Source organism: Ascaphus truei, chromosome 6 (assembly GCF_040206685.1).
Source record: "Ascaphus truei isolate aAscTru1 chromosome 6, aAscTru1.hap1, whole genome shotgun sequence".
NCBI classification, from domain to species: Eukaryota; Metazoa; Chordata; class Amphibia; order Anura; family Ascaphidae; genus Ascaphus; species Ascaphus truei.
This window is the reverse complement of record NC_134488.1, coordinates 21,777,068-21,801,161: the sequence shown is the minus strand read 5'-3', so window position 1 is coordinate 21,801,161 and position 24,094 is coordinate 21,777,068. Positions and strand designations below refer to the sequence as shown.

The 24,094-nt window shown below is 48.1% G+C and overlaps 1 protein-coding gene across 2 annotated transcripts in view; it reads left to right on the top strand.

Moving 5' to 3' along the window:
* CA6 (carbonic anhydrase 6) overlaps nt 1-24,094 on the top strand; it is a 55,633-nt gene that overhangs the window by 21,657 nt on the left and 9,882 nt on the right. For both annotated transcript variants that reach the window (XM_075603600.1, XM_075603601.1), the window contains exons 6-9: nt 4,114-4,180; nt 10,594-10,751; nt 11,292-11,415; nt 12,082-12,180. In XM_075603600.1, the coding sequence (XP_075459715.1) occupies nt 4,114-4,180; nt 10,594-10,751; nt 11,292-11,415; nt 12,082-12,180 (448 nt within the window). The remainder of the gene's footprint in view (nt 1-4,113; nt 4,181-10,593; nt 10,752-11,291; nt 11,416-12,081; nt 12,181-24,094) is intronic.

The following is a 24,094-nucleotide window of genomic DNA, read 5'->3' as shown; positions in this document are numbered from 1 at the left end:
AATGCACCGGTTATTAAGAATTTATATTAGTGTTAGGTACCCTTGAGATGTGGTCTGCCGTGTAGGGGCTCAAGGGCTTACAACACTTTGGCCAAAGAGTTAAACTAAAAGACCTTTTTATTCAAAAGATATCTGTAACCATGCTGTAAAATGGTTGCAGTCATCTCTCCTGCTGACAGTAAGGCCTGGTAAGTTATGGGCATGCCAGCAGTAATCATGGAGGTTTGCCCTCACACCCTGGTGAGGTGCCCTATGTATGGATGGGAGTGGTCACAGGCTCTGACTCCATGGTTAGTGATGTCAGAGTTGTGCCAGCCCCAAAGGATACATAAGACACAGCACTGATTCAAAGTTAGGAGTGTGAGTAGGAGTTGCTAAGTGATTAGAAGGATGAGGAGTGTTTGCTAAGTGGTTAAGTTGTAAGCAGCTGAATAATGAGACTGTGACCAGGGACCTGGCACAGAATAGATATCCCTGCGGGGATAGGGAATCCCTAATTAAGGAGGACAATACCTTTCAAAGGGAAGTACGGTGAACAATGGAGGGCTAGATACACCCCATTGTGGAGGGCAGCTGGCCCACCATACTAATAAAGATGATCCTGATTAAAGACACTCTCGTGTGCAAGTGTGGAGTCATTGTACAGAGAGAAGCACCACAGAGGAGTTCCTCATCAGAATCATCCCCAAGCGGACGCTGGGATCCTGATGAGGTGGAGGCGCTGCACTGGATATAGGTAGGACTCAGCACACTACCTCAGCTGCCTGTCTGGGCGGGCAATCCCCTTACACCATCATGCGGGAGACTCAGGAGTCCTGTTGCCAACAGGTGCACCACCAGACATCACACTGTAATGGGGACTGGTTAGACCACAGGGGCCAATATGAGATTGGGTGGGTCAGGCCAGTTCAGAAAATCCGTTACATATCTATATATATATTTAGGCACTGTACCATGTATACGTTTCATTGGATGTAGCACTGAGCTCTGTCTGTGTTTCATGTTCTGTCTCTGGTTTTAAACATTTATATTGCGCCTTTCTCCAGGGCGCTGTGCATTAGTTAGTAAAATAATGATGGGGTTATACAGTGGTGTGAAAAAGAAAGTACACCCACTTTGAATTCTATGGTTTTACATATCAGGGCATAATAACAATCACCTGTTCCTTAACGGGTCTTAAAATTAGGTAAATACAACCTCAGATGAACAACAACACATGACATATTACACCGTGTCAGGATTTATTTAACAAAAATAAAGCCAAAATGGAGAAGCCATGTGTGAAAAAATAAGTATAACTTATGATTCAATAGCTTGTAGAACCACCTTTATCAACAATAACTTGAAGTCATCGTTTTCTCTATGACTTTATCAGTCTCTCACATCGTTGTGGAGGAATTTTGTCCCACTCTTCTTTACAACGTTGCTTCAGTTCATTGAGGTTTGTGGGCATTTGCATCAATGACTGCAAGGTTCCCAGGTCCTGTGGCTGCAAAACAAGCCCAAATCATCACCCCTCCACCACCGTGCTTGACAGTTGGTATGAGGTGTTTGTGCTGATATGCTGTGTTTAGTTTTCGCCAAACGTGGCGCTGTGCATTATGGCCAAACATCTCCACTTTGGTCTCGTCTGTCCAATGGACATTGTTCCAGAAGTCTTGTGGTTTGTTCAGATGCAACTTTGCAAACCTAAGCCGTGCTGCCATGTTCTTTTTAGATGGAAGAGGCTTTCTCCTGGCAACCCTTCCAAACAAACCATACTTGTTCAGTCTTTTTCTAATTGTACTGTCATGAACTTGAACATTTAACATGCTAACTGAGGCCTGTAGAGTCTCAGATGTAACTCTTGTTTTTTTTTGCAATTTCTCTGAGCATTGCACGGTCTGACCTTGGGGTGAATTTGCTGGGACGTCCACTCCTGGGAAGATTGGCAACTGTCTTGAATGTTTTCCACTTTTGAATAATCTTTCTCATTGTAGAATGATGGACTTTAAATTGTTTGGAAATTGCCTTATAACCCTTCCCAGATTGATGGGCAGCAACAATTGCTTCTCTAAGATCATTGATGATGTCTTTCCTCCTTGGCATTGTGTTAACACACACCCGAATGCTCCAGACCAGCAAACTGCTAAAACTTCTGCTTTTATAGAGGGGTCACACTTGCTGATGATCAATGAATCAAGGGCATTTGATTAGCAGCACCTGTCTGCTACTTAGCATCTTAATTCCTATGGAAGTAGTAAGGGTGTACTTAGTTTTTCACACATGGCTTCTCCATTTTGGCTTTATTTTTGTTAAATAAATCATGACACGGTGTAATATGTCATGTGTTGTTGTTCATCTGAGGTTGTATTTACCAAATTTTAAGACCTGCTAAGGAACAGATGATTGTTATTATGTTCCTGATATGTAAAACCATAGACTTCAAAGAGGGTGTACTTTATTTTTCACACCACTATATATGGAACATTTTATGTGATGAGCATAGAATAATTAAGATGTCTTTGTGGTGGGCAGGGGCGGGAACATTATGTTTAGGCTACCGTTTAGGTGCATTGAGAGGTCGGTGGGCAGGGCTTGAGGTCAGGTCTCTTGATTTAGTCTTGGTGGTATGGTGATGGGTCTGACAGTGGGGACAGTGGAGGCGATTGGATCGGTGAGGTTGGGTGATTTTGGAGGGTTTTGGAGAGACTTTAGGAGGGGGTGAGGGTAGTCTAGATCATGGGCGTTAGAGGGGTGAGGGAGGGGATGGGATAGAAGAAGGTTAATGGGGAACCATGGAATGCGATGGAGAAGAGATGTAAGTTTCCTTCTGAAGATAGTTAGTGTTACCGATAATCTTTAGCCTTATCCAGAAATAGAAATATAGATGCATTTATTAGTTATCCATCTATAAATGTATCTCCGGTTTCTAAGAATTAATAAAATAATACTGGCAAAACTATTACGTAAGGAAATAGATGTGTAGATATGTATTCCAATAGGATACACATCTACACATTGTTTATGACAGTTTTAGACACGATAGAGATGGCTTCAATCAAATAGACAGAAAATTATTAGAACAGCAAACAAAATATAACAATTACACGGTCATACGAATTATACTTCCTTATAAGGTTTGCACTTCTTACAGGCCTAACAATACAATACAATTCATCCTATCTAACCATACATTGATATAAAACAGATATATATACATTTACAAGTGTACAAGAATTATGATCATAATTACCTTAAATGATGTATTTTGGAATTCCAACAGGTCTCTTTACTCTCCCTCCTCTTGACTGACCCCTTCACTGTTTATATGTGTGTGTCTGCACATTGCTCAACATGTAGGAGGTTTCTGATTGATTGAGGAAAGATACTCAAACTAAATATTGTGTGTGTGTGTGTGTGTGTGTTAATCTTGTTTGATGTCTTGAGAATTCCTATTAAAGCCGTATCCATCATGTACCGTAATATATTGTTGGACAGGTCAAAAGGTTTCCGCGGTTTCATATCTGCTAAGGAATGTGCATATGTTTTTAAATGTTAATTACAAAACACAAGGGGTGGTTGAAGTTCTGGGAAACAAACAAAGACTGGTTATACCAAAGGTGTGTAGTATGCAGCCTTTGTCATCTTCCTTCACTTCTTGTATCTCAATGTAATGTGTTCAAGGTGCAGCTAATCAGATGTACCTTATTCATATCTACATCAAAGACAGTTTCTCAAGTGAGTCCTGCCCAAGCAATCCTCTTGGGTAACAGATTGGGGGCAGATTGAATGGGGGGTTGGACGGGGTGGGGGGTGTGCTGAATTTTGTATTATCCCATTCATCTGAAAGGTGGTGAACTTTAGAGGATTTAAGAAGTGTGCTGGGGCTATACTGTATTTCCCTTGGATTTCCTTGGATAAATATATGTTTTGGTCATAATTATGACAATAACCCCCTTTGCTGCAATGCATGGCAAGGCAACGCTTTGTAGAAATCACTACCAGTTAAAGAGTTAAAATTAGAATTTTATCAGAAACGTTTGTATTTTATTCTGGTGCTGTTTTTTTGGGGGGGGGGAGGTCTTTTACGAAATCTAACCTCCTAAATCTTCACCTTTCTTTCATTTATAGGATGGGAACTTTGTGAACACGTATTACAGCAACTTCATTTCTATATTGGGCAAGGTCCGCTATGCAGGTACTAATTGTTTTTGGTCATCTGTGGTGTCATAAGAGTTAAAATGCACATACAGTATATATATATATATATACATGAACTGTGTCATTCTCCCTTTGTATCCCCCTGAGGAAGGTCCCATTCTGTAAGACCGAAACGTTGGGTTTCTGGATGTATTTTTGCTTTCACTAATACACTTTGATTTTCAACATTGAGTGCTGTCTCTTGTTTACCAATCCTTGGAACGGTAACGTATAACTACATTCTCTATATGGGACGTGCACCTGTGGCTTACCAGCACCTATTGGAGTGCCAACTGCCTTATCTGACTATATATATATATATATATATATATATATATATATATATATATATATATATATATATCTTATACTATATTAGTGAAAGCACTGTATGTTTGCCTGCCTGCCTGGATGTCCGGTGTCCCTAGGGGAAATCTCATTGGTCCCTTGGCCCGCCCGCCCCCGCACACCTCTCATTGGCCTGAGGCGGAGTGACGGGCCAAAGGACACACAGGGACACACACACACACAGGGAACACAGGGACACACACACACAGGGGGGGGGACACACACACAGACACACACACACACACACACACACACACACACACACACACACACACGGGGACACACACACACAGTGACACACACAGTGACACACACAGTGACACACACACAGAGGGACACAGGGACACACACACACAGTAACAGACACACACACAGTGACACACACACACACACACACACACTAATACATACATTAGCGGGGCTCACAGTGTTAACAGCACCCGCGCGCACCTCCTCCTCTCCCCGTGTCTCCCGCGCTTTCACCCCGACCCCCCCCCCTCCCCCGGCGCCACTACAGTCAGCGGGACACACACACTATTATTACCCCTTCAGCGCCCCCCCCCACCCAGTGTCAGCGGCCGTGCGAGACCCCCCCTCTATATCTCCCACCTCTCCCCCCCCCACACATATACATGCCCCCCCCTCCCCTGCGCTACAACTCACCCCTCCCCGGCGGGGGAACAGCCAGTGGCCAGGCAGGCTGCCTCGCGGCGCCGAGTGCCCAAGATGGCGGCGCCCGGGACACAGCGGGGGAGCGGCCACAACACGCTGCCTCCCGCCTCAGATCCACGTGGGACCTGCCGGATGGGTGAGTGAGCGGCCTTCACCTCCCCTCCACCCCCCCTTCACCTCCCCTCCACCCCCCCCCTCCCCTCCAGTGTCAGTGTCTCCCCGATACCCCCCCCCCCGGCGCCGCTACAGGGACACAGCGGGAGAGCGGCCACAACACGCTGCCTCCCGCCTCAGATCCACGTGGGACCTGCCGGACGGGTGAGTGAGCGGCCTTCACCTCCCCTCACCCACCCCTCACCCCCCATCACCTCCCCTCACCCCCTTTCACCTCCCCTCACTCCACTTCTCCCTTCCACCCCCCTTCACCTCCCCATTTACCTCCCCCCCTCCACCCCCCCTTCACCACCTCCCCTCCACCCCCCCCCCTTCACCTCCCTTCCACCCCCCCCTTCACCTCCCTTCCACCCCCCCCTTCACCTCCCTTCCACTCCCCCCCTTCACCTCCCCTCCACCCCCCCCCCCCTCCACCCCCCCACCTTCACCTCCCCTCCACCCCCCCTTCCCACTGCCTCCCCCCCCTTCCCACCGCCTCCCCCCCCTTCCCACTGCCTCCCCCGCCCCCCCCCCTTCCCTCCACCTTCCCACCGCCTCCCCCCCTTCCCACCCCCCCCCCCTTCCCTCCACCTTCCCACCACCTCCCCCCCCCTTCCCACCGCCCCCCCCCCCTTCCCACCGCCTCCCCCCCCTTCCCACCGCCTCTCCCCCCTTCCCACCGCCTCCCCCCTTCCCACCGCTTCCCCCCCATTCCCACCGCCTCCCCCCACCCCTTCCCACCGCCTCCCCCCCTTCCCACCGCCTCCCCCCCCCCTTCCCACCGCCTCCCCCCCCCCCTTCCCACCACCTCCCTCACCCCCTTCCCACCGCCTCCCACCCCCCGCCATCCCACCGCCTCCCACCCCCCGCCTTCCCACCTCCTCCCACCCCCCGCCTTCCCACCACCTCCCACCCCCCGCCTCCTCCTTCCCACCTCCTCCCCCTTCCCACCACCTCACCCCTCCCCCCCCTTCCCACCACCTCCCCCCCCTTTCCACCACCTCCCCCCCTTCCCACCACCTCCCCCCCCTTCCCACCACCTCCCCCCCCTTCCCACCAACTCCCCCCCCTTCCCACCACCTCCCCCCCTTCCCACCACCTCCACCCTCCGCTCCCCTTTCCACCCCCCCCCTCCGCTCCTCTTCCCCCCCCCCGCCACCTCTTTTTCCCCTTTCCCCTCCCACCCCCTCCCACACTTCCCCCCCCTCCTCTAACCCTTCCCCCCCCTCCTCTAACCCTTCCCCCCCCTCCTCTAACCCTTCCCCCCCCTCCTCTAACCCTTCCCCCCCCCCTCCTCTAACCCTTCCCCCCCCTCCTCTAACCCTTCCCCCCCCCCCTCCTCTAACCCTTCCCCCCCTCCTCTAACCCTTCCCCCCCCTCCTCTAACCCTTCCCCCCCCTCCTCTAACCCTTCCCCCCCCTCCTCTAACCCTTCCCCCCCTCCTCTAACCCTTCCCCCCCCTCCTCTAACCCTTCCCCCCCTCCTCTAACCCTTCCCCCCTCCTCCACCCCTTGCCCCCCTCCTCCACCCCTTGCCCCCCTCCTCCACCCCCTCCTCCCCTTCCCGCCGCCCTTCGCCTTCATGCCCGCCTTACCGCCTCCCCACCCCCGCCTCTGCCTTTCACCCGCCCTTACTCCGGCCGCCTCTGCCTTTCACCCACCGCCTCACAGCCGCTGCACGCACTCAACAGACACCCGCCACACTCGACACATACCTGCCGCCACACACACCTGCTGCCTCCCGCCCCTACGCACCGACATCACTGACCCACCGCCTCACACCCTAGCAGGACCCCCACTCACAGACAGCACTCACAACCCACGCGCCAGCCGCCGCCTCACACCCTTGCAGGACCCCCACTCACAGACAGCACTCACAACCCACGCACCACCCGCCGCCTCACACCCTAGCAGGACCCCCACTCGCACACAGCACTCACAACCCACGCGCCACCCGCCGCCTCACACCCTAGCAGGACACACGACTCAGATTTTTACATCACTTATGCCACCAAAATATACATTGTACTGTGGTGTGGTTACAATAAACCATTTTTATACAACATCGTATTACATTTTCTTCCATCTTTCTTTTCAATATTATTATCCAACCTTTACAACAAACAGTCACCTATTGTTCCACGATTTATAAATAATACTACCTATTACGCATTTACATCCCGGGCAACGCCGGGTCTCTCAGCTAGTATATATATAAAAAAAACAGAAAACGTTGTTTGTTTGCTGTGCATCTGGGCAATCTGATTGGTCCGTCAGTCTATCTCTCAGCCTCTGGCCAATATGATTGGTCCGTGGCCCGGCCCCGCCCTTTCATGCCTCTCATTGGCCTGAGTGGTTCTCTGGCCACACCTACCCCATTGGCACACTCTCACAACAATCACAGAGCTTTGGGAGTACGCTCTACCGGCTCGAGATGGGGGGGGGGAGCAGGGCAGTGGCGGCCGCGGCGCAGCTGACTGTCCCCTGGGGCGGGTGGTCCGTTACCCCGTGGCGCGCACTTCCCCCTCGTCGCACACTGCGGGACATGCCAGCGGGAGGGGGGGGAGCAGGGCAGTGGCGGCCGTGTCGTGACAGACTGTCCCCTGGGGCGGGCGGTCCATTACCCCTCAGCGCGCACTTCCCCCTCGCCGTGCGCTGCAGGTTATGCCAGCGGGGGGGGAGAGGAGGGAGCAGGGCAGTGGCGGTCTCGGCGTGGCTGACTGTCCCCAGGGGCGGCCGGTGGGGAGACACTGGCGCCGCCTTTCCTCCCCCCAACCCCCCTCCTCTCCCCACCGGCACTCACCTTCAAACTTGCGCCTCTTACTCCTGTGTCTCTGTGTGTGAGTGACACTGTTTGTGTCAGTGTGTGTGTGTGTGTGTGTGTGTGTGTGTGTGTGTGTGTGTGTGTGTGTGTGTGTGTGTGTGTGTGTGTGTGTGTGTGTGTGTGTGTGTGTGTGTGTGTGTGTGTGTGAGACACTGTTTGTGTGTGTGTGTGACCCCCCCACACACCCACCCAATATTCACACACCCCCACCCAAGATTCACACACCCCTGTCCTGGGACCTCTTCTCTTTTCTCTGTACACACTCTCTCTAGGTGACCTAATAACATCTTTTGGGTTTAAATATCACCTCTATGCTGACGACACACAAATATACTTTTCAACACCTGACCTTACACCTGCTGTACAGACCAAAGTTTCTGAATGTCTCTCTGCTATATCATCCTGGATGGCCCTCTGTCGCCTTAAACTCAACATGGCTAAAACAGAGCTCCTCATACTACCTCCCAAACCTGGCCCTACTACCTCCTTCCACATTACTGTTGGAACTACGATCATCCACCCAGTAGCCCAAGCACGCTGCCTTGGGGTCACACTCGACTCCTCTCTCACATTCGCCCCTCACATTCAAAACATTTCTAAAACTTGTCGCTTTTTCCTCCGCAATATAACAAAGATACGCCCTTTCCTCTGTTGCTCGACTGCTAAAACTCTGACTCAGGCCCTCATTCTCTCCCGTCTTGATTACTGTAACCTCCTGCTGTCCGGCCTTCCTGCCTCTCACCTGTCTCCCCTACAATCTATCCTAAATGCTGCTGCCAGAATCACTCTACTCTTTCCTAGATCTGTCTCAGCATCTCCCCTCCTGAAATCCCTCTCCTGGCTTCCGATCAAATCCCGCATCTCACACTCCATTCTTCTCCTCACTTTTAAAGCTTTACACTCTTCGGCCCCTCCATACATCTCAGCCCTAATTTCTCGCTATGCACCATCCCGACTCTTGCGTTCTGCTCAAGGATGTCTTCTTTCTACCCCCTTTTTAACTAAAGCCCTCTCCCGCCTTAAACCTTTTTCACTGACTGCCCCACACCTCTGGAATGCCCTTCCCCTCAATACCAGACTAGCACCCTCTCTATCCACCTTTAAGACCCACCTTAAGACACACTTGCTTAAAGAAGCATACGAATAGCACTGTGAACATTCTGAACACATGATACATAAAGCTTGGCCCCCTGCAGACGCACTTACCAGAACTCCCTCCTCCTGTCTCTGTACGTTCTCCCTACCTACCAATTAGATTGTAAGCTCCTCGGGGCAGGAACTCCTCTTCCTTAATGTTATGTTTGTCTAAAGCACTTATTCCCATGATCTGTTATTTATATTATCTGTTATTTATTCGATTACCACATGTATTACTACTGTGAAGCGCTATGTACATTAATGGCGCTATATAAATAAAGACATACAATACAATACAATACCCCCACCCACCCGAGATTCTCACCCACCCAAGATTCACACCCACCCGAGATTCACACCCCCACCAAACAATTATTAGGGATTCACATCCCGGGCAACGCCGGGTCTCTCAGCTAATACATATACTGTATATGTATATCTACATATATACCACAACCTAATAAATATTACACTGCATGCTGAATCAATGCGCCCCTATCCACACCATATCCCATACACATCTCATTGCATACAGTACATGCTACTTGCTGAATTCAATGGAATCCTGTTAGTTATCCTTAGGGTTACAAGATTACATCATGTAACACAGAATTATAAATTGTGCATGCATACAGCTTTCATACTGTATTGTATTACTAATAAGAAAATAAAGGTATAATAGTCATAATGTTTAAATTGCAGTATGTCGTGGTATAAGAGGACAGCGAACTTTGAAACATGCTTTTTGTGTTAATGCAAGTGGCATCACTACAATTTTTGCCCCCCCCCTGTAAAAAAACAAAAAACAAATTAAAGGACCCCCTCGCTCACTTAATCCCACCCCCCTTTCTCACTCTTTCCCACCCCCCTCACTCACTCTTTCCCACCCCCCTCACTCACTCAATCCCACCCCCTTTCTCTCAATCCCCCCTCTCAATCTCTCCTCTCAATCCCCCCCTCCTCTCACACTCAATCCCTCCCCCGCCATAACAATTTTACCCTCTGAGCAATGTGGGACTGAACCTTTGGTCCATTTTGGGCAATGTGGGCGGATATGGAAGTTGGGCCCGACTTTCAGCGCTGACCAGGACACTGGTATACCAGCAGGAGGGAGGATTTCCATGATGGCCAGGCCCAGAAGGAAACAGAAGCCCAGGTACCCAGACATGAGAACGCCAGCTGAGCCCCTCCACCCGCTCTCAGGACCCTCAGCATTACGGGGTTCACCAGTCATATAGTTATGCCCCTGGTTAATATCTCTGCCATGTGGTTTCCCAGGACAGGAGACAGAGCTGCAAACCCTTGATGTTCTGGCCATGCTCCCCGAAAACCTGGATAACTTCTATCGCTACCAGGGCTCCCTCACTACCCCTCCTTGCACAGAGAACGTGCTGTGGACGATATTTGATTCTCCGATCATCCTATCTCACACCCAGGTAACATCTTGTAAAATAACGTTACAGATACCTTGGGAGACAAAGCTGTGATGTGAGGGATAAAGAGTAGGCTTGTGGTAATATTGTAGCTTTTGAAGCAAGGTGAACCCCGTGCCAGCTCCTTGTGACCTTCTTTTTGCAGTATCTCTTTGTGCTACAGGTCTAGGAACCAAAATCAGATTGCAAATTCGATATAGTAAGTTGCTGTGCCTGAGAAAATCATCTGCATTATTCTTCGATGTAAGAAAAATAATATGTGCTAACAAGGTTCACTTCGGAATAACATATAAAAACTGTAAGAAGAGAAAGTATGGACCAGTCAGAGGCGGAGCAGGGTGGGACAGAGAAGATGAGAGTAGGAAAATAACGAAGGCCTAAGGCAACTAGAGGTACTAACAGGCGAGACAGGCGGGGGGCACAGAGAGAGACATACAGATGAGGGGGGGGAGAGGGGACAAGGTTCTATCAAATACCAGAAATAATATCTGCAATACTACACTTAGTGCTGTTTGTCACCAATATTGCTGATGTTTTCTGTAGATAGAATTGCTGGAAAACACTTTGCTGGACTGGGATAACAACACAATACGTAATGACTATCGTCACGCACAGTCACTGAATGATCGTGTTGTAGAAGCCTCCTTCCATCCAAAACTATCCAATGGTGAGTGCAAAGTAGGTGGGCCATGAAACATGCAGAGTTGGATGATGCATTCTACCCTGGGCCACGAACCAAACAAAATACTTCAGAAGGTGGAGGAGGTGGGATCACAACTGCAGGGGAGTCAGAAAACCAAGATTGTAATATATACTCTACCACCTGCTAAGCTTAAGAGTTTACAGCATTGGTGGATATCAGACAGTTTGGGGGTCGCATGTAGCCTTTTGGGATTTAACCTTTGGCCCCAACTGCTGGCCGCCCCAGCAGCCCCCACTCCCTCTTTCCCCAGTGCAGAGGGAGCGGGCATGTTACTGACAAGGATCATACTGTAGCACATGCAGCCTTAGAAGTATATTTTGCCTGCCACTGGTTAGGAACCTGTAACACAGGGATTGATTCTTTTCACCAAAGTGACATGGAGAGTCAGTGGTGGAGGAACCTTCTGGTTCTTTGATGTTCTCTTAAAACATCTCTTACTTCTCTGCTGTAAAGTTAGCTGTGAATGAGGATTTAACTGACTGAGATCTTATTTTATAAGTGATAGGTTCCTTTTGAGGCACATAACCCATGTCAAGCTCAACCATTTTTAAGAGTATTTTGAAACCTCATAATATGAGTGCTGCTGTTGTTACCGTTAAAAGCACCGTTTCTCGATATGTTATTTTTCAGACACCTGTCAGCAGGAGATCACCACTAAACTGTATCAGATTGCGACAGATATTCAGGATGTGAAGAAGCAGATGGAGACTTTCAGAGTGCGGCAGACAGGTAGGAGAGTAAAGATATGCAAGAACTTTCCAAAATACGTTTGTGAACTTTTTTGTGTTATTTTGGCCAAATTCGATTCCTGACAAACCAGTTTGCAAAACTTTGAAGGGCTAAAAGTTTCTCAGAAATCACACATTTCCACCATAAATTCACTGTTTCGCCAACAAATCACAGCTCATTCATAATTTGTGTGGGGAAAGATTCTCATTTCAATCCTTTGCATATCCAAATTGCATTAGCATTCTCTCTCCATGGGAGTTAGCATCATTCATATAATTGTTTATTGAGGTGACTCAGCTCGGACTGATTCACAACTTTTTTGGGGGCGAATAAAAAAAAAAGCCAATGCCCTGTTCATCTCCATGGCAGTGGGCACACTTGGGTTTAGCTCCACCTCTGCCCTGGATAGGACACCACACAAATTCTTGCAGGTAGTACTTTATATAAGTAGCTCCTCCTCCTACCTGCAGGCAGTCTTTTTATGTCTTACCTGGCCGGTAGGTGTGTTATTTGTGGGCTTGCCTGACTACCTTCCTCTTTTAAGGGGCAAGTCGATGCCAGGGGTCAGTTTTTCTCACTCTTCTGCCCCCTGAATCCCCTGATGTCACACTCGGGTGAGTAGGGTTGCCAGATGTCCAATATTGAACAGGACTGTCCTGTATTTAGACACTCTGTCCAGTAAAAAATGAGAGGTAATACTGGACATGTATGTGTATACCGGTATTACTTCTATGGACATAGTGAGCTGACCGGCCTGGGGGGCCACAGGATTTCCCAGAGTAGGGAGCTAGCAGAGCTTTTGCTAGGGGCTGGACAGCTTCCTCCATTCTGATTGGCTGCATCACCCAGCAGTAGCCACTCAAGAAGAGGTGTCAGGAGCCTGTGGGAGGGGCCAAGGAGAGGAGGAAACAGCATGAAGCAGAGAGGGGTGTGTGTGTCTTGAGAGCATCGCACCTTTCACCATTGTGTCCAGTATTTTTGGAGAAGCCACCTGGCAACCCTACGGGTGAGTAGCAATTCAGGGGGCCCCCTGAGAACAGGGCTTCCTGCAGAAACAATTTGCGTAGTGGAAATGCCCCATATGCTCTGGAAAAGAAGCAGCATGGAACAGCATGTGCTGTTCTCCAGTCTGCCGACCACATCGAGGTCTGAGGTGTGCTAACGAGGAAGCAATGGCGAGAAGAGGGTAATGCAAACGGAACGGTTCCAGCATTTTTAAAGGGCGTCCGACATAGCAAGTCAGCGCAATGGAGTCTGACAGCAGTAAAAGGTCTTTACACAAGTCTTGTAGGTAAGCTTTGTTTTTCTATTTTCATCTTTAAAAAGATTGTTTTTTTTCCTCAAAGGCATTTATTTGAGTTTCTTAATTTTTCTTAGCCAATAGGAAGCTAAAGCCTGGCATGCTCCTCCCAAAATGGATACGGCCTTTTTCAGGTTGACTAGAAGAATCACTCTATCAGTGGATGGGATCTCTTATGGGATCCTATGGAGATAAAATATGTTGTGTTAATCTTTTCTTGCAGCAGAGAAACATGTTGACTTACATTAGCAACAGCCTCCATCTCTAGAACCATCAGGATCTGGGTGTCCAATATCAAAGAAACTATATAGAGGAGTAAAAAGAGCTGCTATTTTAGGAACTTTATGGCTAGAGGACATTATAGGTAGGGCCCACTTTATAACCAGATTCTGGACACTCCAGATCCTATTAACCTGGAAGGGATTACACTGGACGCCCATCGTGGAGAGGTGGACAAGGCAATCTTTCAGGGCCCCAGTGGAGGAGGAACATAAAGAGGTAAGTTTGCACTAACCAGGTTCAAGGTGGTGTAGGCTCCAATTATTACAACGAGATGGGTTCTTCAAATAAGATCATCCAGTTACCATCTGGAATTCAAAGCCGTCCCAAGAAAAACATTTTTTTTTCAAGTTTTAAGAATACTAATTTAAAGGGAATCAGGAAATGCTATGGAGTAAATCATCGACGAGCTCAAGTCAAGTGATTGTGGACATTCCAAAGGCCCAAAGAAAGCAGAGCATTTAGTAAAAATTCTACTGAGAACTCCACAGGGGGCTTCAGACAAGTTCTGGACCTAAAGTTTGTAAATATCTTTCTAAATATCAGAAGGTTCAAATTGAAGTCGTTAAGGTCAGGAACACAAGTAATGAGAAAAAAAAGGCACAGGTACTCAAGGTGAGAAAGAGCTTACGCTCGAAACGCGTTGGTGGGGGTCTGTGTACCCCGTAATGTAGCTGTTTTTTGCATGATCCATTAAATTATTAATTTTTATGGGTACACGCTCTCTTGGACATCAATTATTTTTCCTGTTTCCTGAGTACCAATGCCTTTTTTTTCTCATTACTTGTGTTACTTACCTCAGAAAAAAAAATGGAAGCACAACCCTGCTGTGGAAGAAGGCAGATAGCCATGAGGACATCGCCAACCTTAATGTGAATTATTTACTATCACATGCAAATTCTCCATTCCGATATCATATGTCTGGACACTTCATTGTGAGGTCCCTTACCGCATTGCTTGTTGGGACCCTAGCCTGCTTGTCGGATTATAATGGAGCAGTGATTACCAATACGGTTATTCCACATGTTTATGGGTTGGCAATCCCTCATTCATTATTCATGGGGTTATACCACAGGAATCATCAATCAACTTCATTGAACTTTATTTTTGTTTTACAAAATTCCTTGGCTTGTCTTTAGAGCACCACACATTTGTTTGTTTTCTTTAAGGTCAGGAATACAATCCATAGAGCCTGGAGATTGGTTAGTGTCACTGGATCTAAAAGATGCTTATCTGCATATCCCGATTGCCAAGATGCATCAGAAATATCTCAGATTTTCAGTCGCAGAACTTCATTTGCAATATGTAGCTCTATTTCCATATCTATTTCCCATATGCTGATAAAATCCAGAAACAAGAAAAGGCTAATGTCACATCTCATTATAGTGTTAACCTTTCTAAAATCTCACGGTTGGTTGGTAAATGAAGAAAGTCGTCTGGAACCAACTCGGTCATTAATTGTGCTGGGAGTCCTGTTCAATTCAACCAAGGGAAGGTTTATTTTCCCCAGCAAGAGGCTTTAAATATCATTCAACTCGTAAAAGTGATAAGAACAAAACCTATGACAGCAGGAGCTTGTATGAAACTGCTGGGAAAGATGGCAGCCACTTTGAATGTTAAAGTGGACAAGGTTCTATATGAGGGCTCTTCAGCTAATCTTCCTGGATAAGCGGAATAAGGATCCTTTAGAACTACTTCAAGGTATCCATCTGTTCCCAAGAACCATAGTTCAATTAAAATGGTGCCTAAAAGTAAGCAACCTTGTAGAAGGATTCGCATCAGGATCCAAATTTAGTTTTCTTGTCCACTGATGTAAGAGGAAAAGCTTGTTCATGGAATATGGCCAGTAACCTTGACAAACAAGTCATCACATTTTCTTGGAACTTAAAGCCATATTAGCAGCTTTAAAAGGTTTTTCAACATCTTTTACAAGGCCTTTGCGTGAAGGTAAGATCAGACAACCGAACTGCAGAAACGAGGAACAAGACGTTGCTGTGAAAAGTAGCAGAAGCCATTCTTATCTAGGCAGAAAGCAATCTGCAAGATATTACAGCAATACACATTCTAGGGCAGAGGTGGGCAACCTATTTTTCAATGTAGCCATGTAGAATGAGAAGTGAAAATCGTCACACCATGTAAAAATTGAGAAATTAAGTTGCTCAATCGTACATTTAAAACAACACACACTGTTCGTCTGCTGCAATCACCTCAGCACTATCACCTGCTGCTGGGTCACTTCATTTTCGAATCACCCACTTATCCATCTCTCGGGGAGAAATTGGAAAAAGGTTAAAAAACAGTTCAAGGTCGGATCTAGACTCCAACTGAACGCAGAGGGGTGTATTGTGTGGCGTGTGTTGCGTCAATGACTCATTCAGAAAGCGGAAATGGAAACCAGCACGCGCCGTCAGGAAAAAGTTTATTCTACTGTGGGAGCTGGCAAACTCAAATTCGCCACACTTTCATGGCCAATTAGCCACTTGTGGCGATTGGCGACAGGGTTGCCCACCTCGGTTCTAGGGGAACAAAACATTCACAGACTTTCTCAGTCAGCAGCTAATTCATCCAGGAGAATGGGAATTAAAGACAGAGGTTTTTCTGATGAAAAGAGATAAACGGGGTTGGCCAGACATACGCAGATCTGTTGCTCAAGACATTTTAATCCGCATGCAGCACACACAGATGCGCTCATCTTCCCTCATCTTCCCTTGGACTTTCAGTCTAGAATACTTGTTCCCTACTATACCACTCATTCAAAGACTGTTAAAAAAATATAAGAAGTATGTAGAGAATAACAGAGCACAACTGTTGGCATCCAAATTTCAGAAAAAAATTAATGAAAAGGAAAGTGCGTTTTCCATAGAAAAATATTTAATAAATGGTCATAGGACAAAAAATAGCAATGGCGTTGTCCTACCAACGTGTTTTATTTGGAACGGGGGAGCACAGTCACTTTTATTATTTTTTAATCGCCTTAATAATAATGATCTAAATTTACAATTGACAAATAATTATGATTTTCACGATATTCATTATTTGGATTTGTATCTGTTTATTGATCAACAAAAAAACATTCAAAGTGACATCTTTCGAAAAAACTAACTCTCGTAATACATTTTTGAGAGCTGACAGCTGCCACCCCTGACCCTTAATAAGAGGAATCCCGAAGGGAAAGTTTATACGTCTAAGACGAAATTGTTCTAACCTTGATGATTTTGAGAGACAGTCTCTGGATCTCTTTGGTAGGTTCCTCATGAAAGGCTACAATAGAGCGGACCTTAATAGGACAAATGAGGAAGTTATTGTGATGGACAGATCTACCTTATTCAAAAATGTAAGAAAGGATAAAAATAAGAAGACAACGTCGTTTCAAACTCCAATGTTTATTACCCAGTATAGTGTTCAATCAGAGCAGATCAAAAATATCATTAAACCACATTGGAATGTCTTATCGGTTGATCCGGCCTTTAAAGACATCTTTCAGGAAGGACCTACGTTTGTCTTTAAGCGAGCAAAAACTATTTCTAATTTCGTGTCCCCTAGTTTATTTCAATCAGAAAATATTGTGCGTACCCCTCTACCCATAGGAACTTACAAATGTTCAAACTATAAAGTTTGTAAGTATATGAATACAGGGCCCAATTTTTTGTCAGAAGCGACGGATCGGCAGTTTGGAACCAGAACGTTTATTAATTGTAATACACGTTTTGTAGTCTACCTGCTGACCTGTCGCTATGGAAAACAGAATGTGGGTGGCACTATTCGAGCTCTCAAAGTGAGAATAATGGAGCATGTGCGACTCATAGAAAAGGGGGACTTAACACATCCAGTGTCTAATCATTTTACTTGCTGTAGCCAAGGAGGTATAGGAGCATTTCATTTTCAGGAATTGAACAAGTACCTTCATCCATCAGGGGTGGCGACAGAGGTAATGCTCTGGATCGTCGCAAATTGTTTTGGATATTTACCATGAAGACAAGGGTCCCATTTGGTTTAAATTCTTAGGTCCCTTTAACAAATAGTTATGTGTATACATCTGACTCTTATGGATCGTTGTCCTCTGCTTCATAGCCATCACAATTCATATCCATCACAATTCATATCCATCACAATTCATATCCATCACAATTCATATCCATCACAATTCATCCCTCAACTCTAGTATGGACTTTAGCTTATGTTGTAATCTAACTAGGCTGACCATACATCCCGTTTTGAACGGGACAGTCCCGTTTTTTCACTATTTACAGACTGTCCCGTCGTTTTGATATAAATGTCTATTTTTTCCCGTTTTATATAGTTTTTATTATAACATGACTGCCGCTGCTTCTCCTCTTGCTCCTCTGTCTAAAACTGCAGCGTGAAAATATTTTGCTTGGCGTTGGCGCCCTGAGCTGTTTTCGCCGCCGCCCTTTCCCAGCTTTTTTCGCGCCGTCAAGGCAGGCCGCCGCTGATTGGCTGCTTTGAAGGTCTACGCGTGCTGTGATTGGCCCAGCTTGGACAGCTTTGCGCGGTTGGTTTGAAATCTCCTCATTCGGGAGCTGCTTCCCCACCAACCGGAGCCGGTCCCTGCGGTAATGCGCTTTGCTGGTTTAAACATGCGCCGGTTTCGCGTGTACTGTATGGTCCCTGCTGTTTTGCGGGTGAATAATTAGAGTGTTTGGCAGAGAACTGGTTGCTGTTTCCGGTACCATCCTGCTGGGAAGTGTCCGGCGGCAGCGGCGGTCAGGCCTCTCCTTGCAAGTTTCTCGCGGCTTCCCCTGGCCGGGCCTCTCCCCTATCCTTGACGGGCCTTCACTTGGGCTGTGCATGCATGTGGCTATCCCAGTCCTCTGGGTATGGGCTCCGCGTGTGTTACCCTCCCCCTGCTCCCATGTCTCTGGCACCCCGGGATTCCCCCCGGGTTACGGGGAAACGTGCCGCTACTCGGGGTATAGAACGCCTTGGCCGGTCTCCTGGATCTGGGTTCCCACAGAGATTTATAGAGTGGAAATGTAATTCACACCACGCACATAATGTTTTGGTAAAGAGATATTGCAGTAAAATAATGCCCCCCCCCATGCTACCATAATGTATGCATTGTCTGGCATATTCACCCAACTGGGGGCTTTACTGTATCTGTACAGTGGCGGCCGCCTTTAGCCTCCTGCGGCCGTTTCAGCGCAACTCTGAAAACCTCGGGCAGATGCAGTGTTTGATGCGGCATGTTCCGGTATTTAAAGCCGTGGCCGCGTGCATTGTATTAGCAATGTATTAGCGCTGTCTCTGCATGAATGCGGCATGAACGCGGTGATGTGCATGGCACTCGAAAAAAATACCCAAACAAATCGGAGATGTTGGAGAATAAAAGGGGCCGTGACAGTAGCACTACTTTCCTTATCCGCTAATATGTATACGTGTGTGTTTATATATATATATATATATATATAGTTATACGTTACCGTTCCTAGGATTGGTAAACAAGAGACAGCATTCAATGTTGAAAATCAAAGTGTATTAGTGAAAGCAAAAATACATCCAGAAACCCAACGTTTCGGTCCTACAGAATGGGACCTTCCTCAGGGGAATTTGTATTTGTATATATATATATACATGTAGAGGTATCAGTACCGTGTTAGCCGAGCTTCAATAATCAAAAAATAAATAGATGATACCGTTCTGTGGCTAACGAAATGCTTTTATTTGTGCGAGCTTTCGAGATACACTGATCTCTTCTTCCGGCATTGTAACATCGCCGGAAGAAGAGATCAGTGTATCTCGAAAGCTCGCACAAATAAAAGCATTTCGTTAGCCACAGAACGGTATCATCTATTTATTTTTTGATTATATATATGTAACGGGTGTTCCCTATGAATACCGCCGCTACTACCTGCTGTGCAACCTGTGTGGCTCTCAGGAGCCTAAGCCTCCGCTTGGGGAACCTGGGGTACATACATATCATACATCTCTAGGTGCAACACCTCCACCTGGGAGGGATCCCAACGAAGTGGGAGGAGGCCCTCACAGGAAACAACCACACAACACGAACGAATATAAAACAGGACTGGCTTTACTGCATGGAAACACATATATCACTCATTAACATAATAACATCATCATGCGCCATGGCGGGCGCTAACCACACTGGGTGTCACGGCGGACACTAACCACACTAGGCGTCACGGCGGACGCTACCACCTCTAGGCGTCACGGCGGACGTAATCACCTCTAGGCGTCACGGCGGACGCTATCACCTCTAGGCGTCACGGCGGACGCTACCACCTCTAGGCGTCACGGCGGACGCTACCACCCACAATGTGACCCCACCCTGTGTCCAGTAACCCCCACCCAAATGTCTCGTACTCCCAGAGTCAAATACCACTGTGCATATGTGTGTGTGACTGCGCAGCCACTATGTTTGGTGATAGGCCTGGTTGGTGCACGTGAGTTGCAGGTTACCTGCCCGGGCTCCAGCCACGGGTACCGCGATATCAATCCGCACGATCCGACGTTGTCCTCCACACCGCGTGGGTTGAAAGTCCAGCGCGAACAATGTCTCTCCTGGTGTTAGGGTCTTTGGTGGTGTTCTGAGCCCAGAACCCACCTCGCAGGGCCGCACGGCTTCCGCTCTGTGTCCCTGACTACTTGACCAAATAATGGGGCAATGTCCCTATCTAGGGCCTGTCCCTAAGCTCCACAAGCTATTAGGTGGCTCAGGACCTAACTGGGACCTTGGGGGCTGCTGGCCTATGCAGAGAGTCACTGACCCCTGCATCCACCTCTTACCCCTAGCTGGTCCGGATCCTGAGTGCCTGCGTAGCTGCAAAACCCCGCGAAATGTATCTAACTGGGAGCAGGGGAATCCGGCCTTCTGATTGGCTCCCTGGCGTCAGGTGTCTCTGCCCCTAAGCACCCTGGGGGCTGGCAGTCTATTCTCGCGCATGCGCGAGCTGTCTGAGCCTCCCGCGCTGTGCACTGCCATTGCGCATGCGCAACAGCCCTGTGTATGCGGCGCCCTGCTTCCCGAGCCGCCGGGCCGGTGGCAACGCGATCGCGGCCTTAGCGACGGCCCGATCGCGTCCCCGGCAACCGGCCTGCTCGCCGCTCGCGTCCCTAGCTACCAGGGATCACTATGCTTCCGCTCCAGCCCGATCCACACGCGCGCTCGCAACGGGGGAAGGAGGGGGTGAGTGCGCGAGGGGGGAAACCTGGCTACACGCGAGGGGGACCTGGCTACATCCTCCCCCTGGTGAAAACTCCAACGTCCTCGCTTGGACCACATAACTTCCCACCAATGTACAAAAATTATATAATAAAAATGCAGTAAAACATATAACTTAGCACAGGTAACTCTAAACGAGATTGCATAATTCGTTGAGCATCACAATCACAGACTGTATCTTACTACGAGAACACTGCTGAGCCTCATAATGGGGTGCCCCCATTTGATCGTAAGTAACCCTAGTTGGCGGGTACCTAACTCGTTGACTCCGTCGGAGTTGTTCTTCGGCAACTCCCTCGGGGGAGTAATAAGCATAGTCCTGAGGCCTAGCCTCTTCCCTTGAGGGGAGAAATGTCTCTGAGGGTACAAAACACGGGCTCTGTGGATCCAAAGGCTGGCCTGTTGGTGCCACCTTAGTAGGCATTGGCCTACGGGGGTTTAGGATCCAGGGTAGGAAGGGAGCAGCATCATCAGGAACACCCAGAAAAAAATACAAATATAATCATAGTGTGGTATGAAAATTACATATATGTCAAACTCTGAGACTTGGCTCTTATGGTGACCTACTTACAAAAAGTAAGATTCAAAATAGCGGTTTGTGTACTTTTAGTCGTTAACACTTTTATAGTCGTTAAGCGCCTTTTCCAAGTCACTGGGTTTCACATTGGCCTACGGGGCCCTTTACCCGTAGCTCCTTCGGGAGATGCCCCTTCTGCGGGATGGCCCCTTTGAGAGGGTCCCTCCATAGGGTCTTCCGGAGTTTCAGAGTGAGTCTCGTTAGTTACAGTCTCTTGACCCACTTCTGATAGATCGAACTCACCGTTGAGCGGTGTGGCCTGTAGTTCCTCTTCTTCTTCTCCCACTTGGGGGATGGGGAGAAGATGATTACGATGCCAAACCTTTACCCGGCCATCGGTGTCTCTGATGCGATAAACCGGGAGGCCAGGCATCTGTGACTCCACCTCATATACGCCATCTCTCCACCGGTCCGCCAATTTATGTTTTCCGGGGATTCCCAAATTAAGAAGTAACACTGCATCCCCAGGACGTAACTCTCGATACTTGACTTTATTGTCATAACGTCTCTTGTTACCAGCATTCAGTTTGGCTGTAGACTTCTCAGCCTGTTGGTAAGCTTGTTGCAGACTGTCTTTTAGCCTTTGCACGTACTTAAAATGAGTGGTATTGAATATCCCGTCCGTGGATACTCGGAGACGCACATCTACTGGAAGTCTGGCCTCCCGCCCAAACATGAGGAAGTACGGGGAGAACCCCGTGGACTCATGGCGAGTACAGTTATACGCGTGTACCAAAGTTTCTACATGACGACTCCATTCTGTTTTCTGCATTCCCTTCAGGGTTCCAAGCATGTCCAACAGGGTCCTGTTGAATCATTCAGGTAAAGCATCTCCTTCAGGGTGGTACGGCGTCGTCCGGGATTTGGCGATGTTCAGCATTTTAAGTAATTCTCGGATCAGAGTACTCTCAAAATCTCGCCCTTGGTCGGAGTGAAGTCGGTTTGGAAGACCGTAGTGAACGAAGAACTTTTCCCATAGAACTTTCGCGACCGTGATAGCCTTTTGGTCTTTTGTGGGGAAGGCCTGTGCATAGCGGGTGTAATGGTCCGTGATGACCAGCACATTACCGATTCCTCGACTATCAGGTTCGATACACAGGAAGTCCATACACACCAGGTCCATTGGACCAGAACTCTTTAGATGGGCCATGGGAGCTGCTCGGGTAGGCAACGTCTTGCGTTGAACGCACCGGGAACAACGGCGGCAGTGTTGTTCCACCGCTTCCCGCATCTTGGGCCAGAAAAAACGGTCTCGGACTAGCCCAAAAGTCTTCTCTACCCCGAGATGCCCATGGTCATCGTGTAGAGACTTCAACACCATATATCTCAAGTTTTGGGGTAGAACTAGTTGTCGCCTATCAGGGTGGTTATGATATTGGACTACCCTATAGAGCAAACAATTATCTATCTCGAACTTGTCCACCTCACGCATGAGTAACGCGACCAGATCTCGGGGAGCACTCTTCAATAGAGCAGGGTTCTTCCGCTGAACGGCTTGTCGGATTATGCTGATCACTGGATCTCTTAATTGATAGTCTACTAAGTCTTTCCATCTTATGACTTTGTCCTGGGTTATGTTCATCCCTGCGGGGTCGCAGTAGGCAGCAGGGATCGCTTGCGACTGGCACCCTAACGAATCGGCTACTCTTAGTTCAGAGAATGCGACCTGATCATTGATGACGGCCGCTATACTACACATTGCTCGCATCCCAGGTCCAGGGATCTCTTCCCATTCATCATCATCAGGAGTGGCACTCAATCCTGGTCGTCGTGATAGAGCATCGGCCCCAATGTTCAGAGGCCCTGGCTTGTACTTCAGGGAGAATCGGTAGTTACATAGTGTTGCCAGCCAGCGATGTCCGGCTGCATCCAATTTGGCGGAAGTATTGATATACGTGAGGGGATTGTTATCGGTCCTTACCTCAAACGTAACATCATAGAGGTAATCGTGAAGTTTCTCCGTGATCGCCCATTTGAGAGCCAGGAACTCTAGCTTGTGCACCGGATATTTCTGCTCACTGGGTGTCAGACTGCGGCTGATGTAGGCTACAGGCCGAAGACCCTCGGGGTGTTTCTGATGAAGGACAGCGCCCAGTCCATTGAGACTGGCATCCACATGCAGGACATATGGTTGTTCTGGGTCAGCATATGCAAGCACTGGTGCTTCAGTCAGGCTTTTCTTCAAATTCAGGAAGGCCCGTTCACACTCAGGCGTCCACTTATGACCAAACGGTTGACGGGCCGACGTGGCCTTTCTCCCAGTATCTTCGGGGTATATCTTCAGCAAATTGTTCAGGGGTTTAGCTCGACTAGAGTACCCTTCCACAAACCGACGGTAATACCCACAGATCCCGAGGAAGGATCGCAGTTCCGCGACATTATCGGGACGCGGCCAGTTCACCACCGCTTCTACTTTGGCTGGATCAGTAGCAATCCCCTGGGCAGACACGATGTGTCCCACGTAGGTCACTGAGGTGTGGCAAAACCTACACTTGTCGAGTGATAGCTTCAATCCTTCTTGGCCAAGATGATCTATCACCTTCAGTAGCCTCTCCTC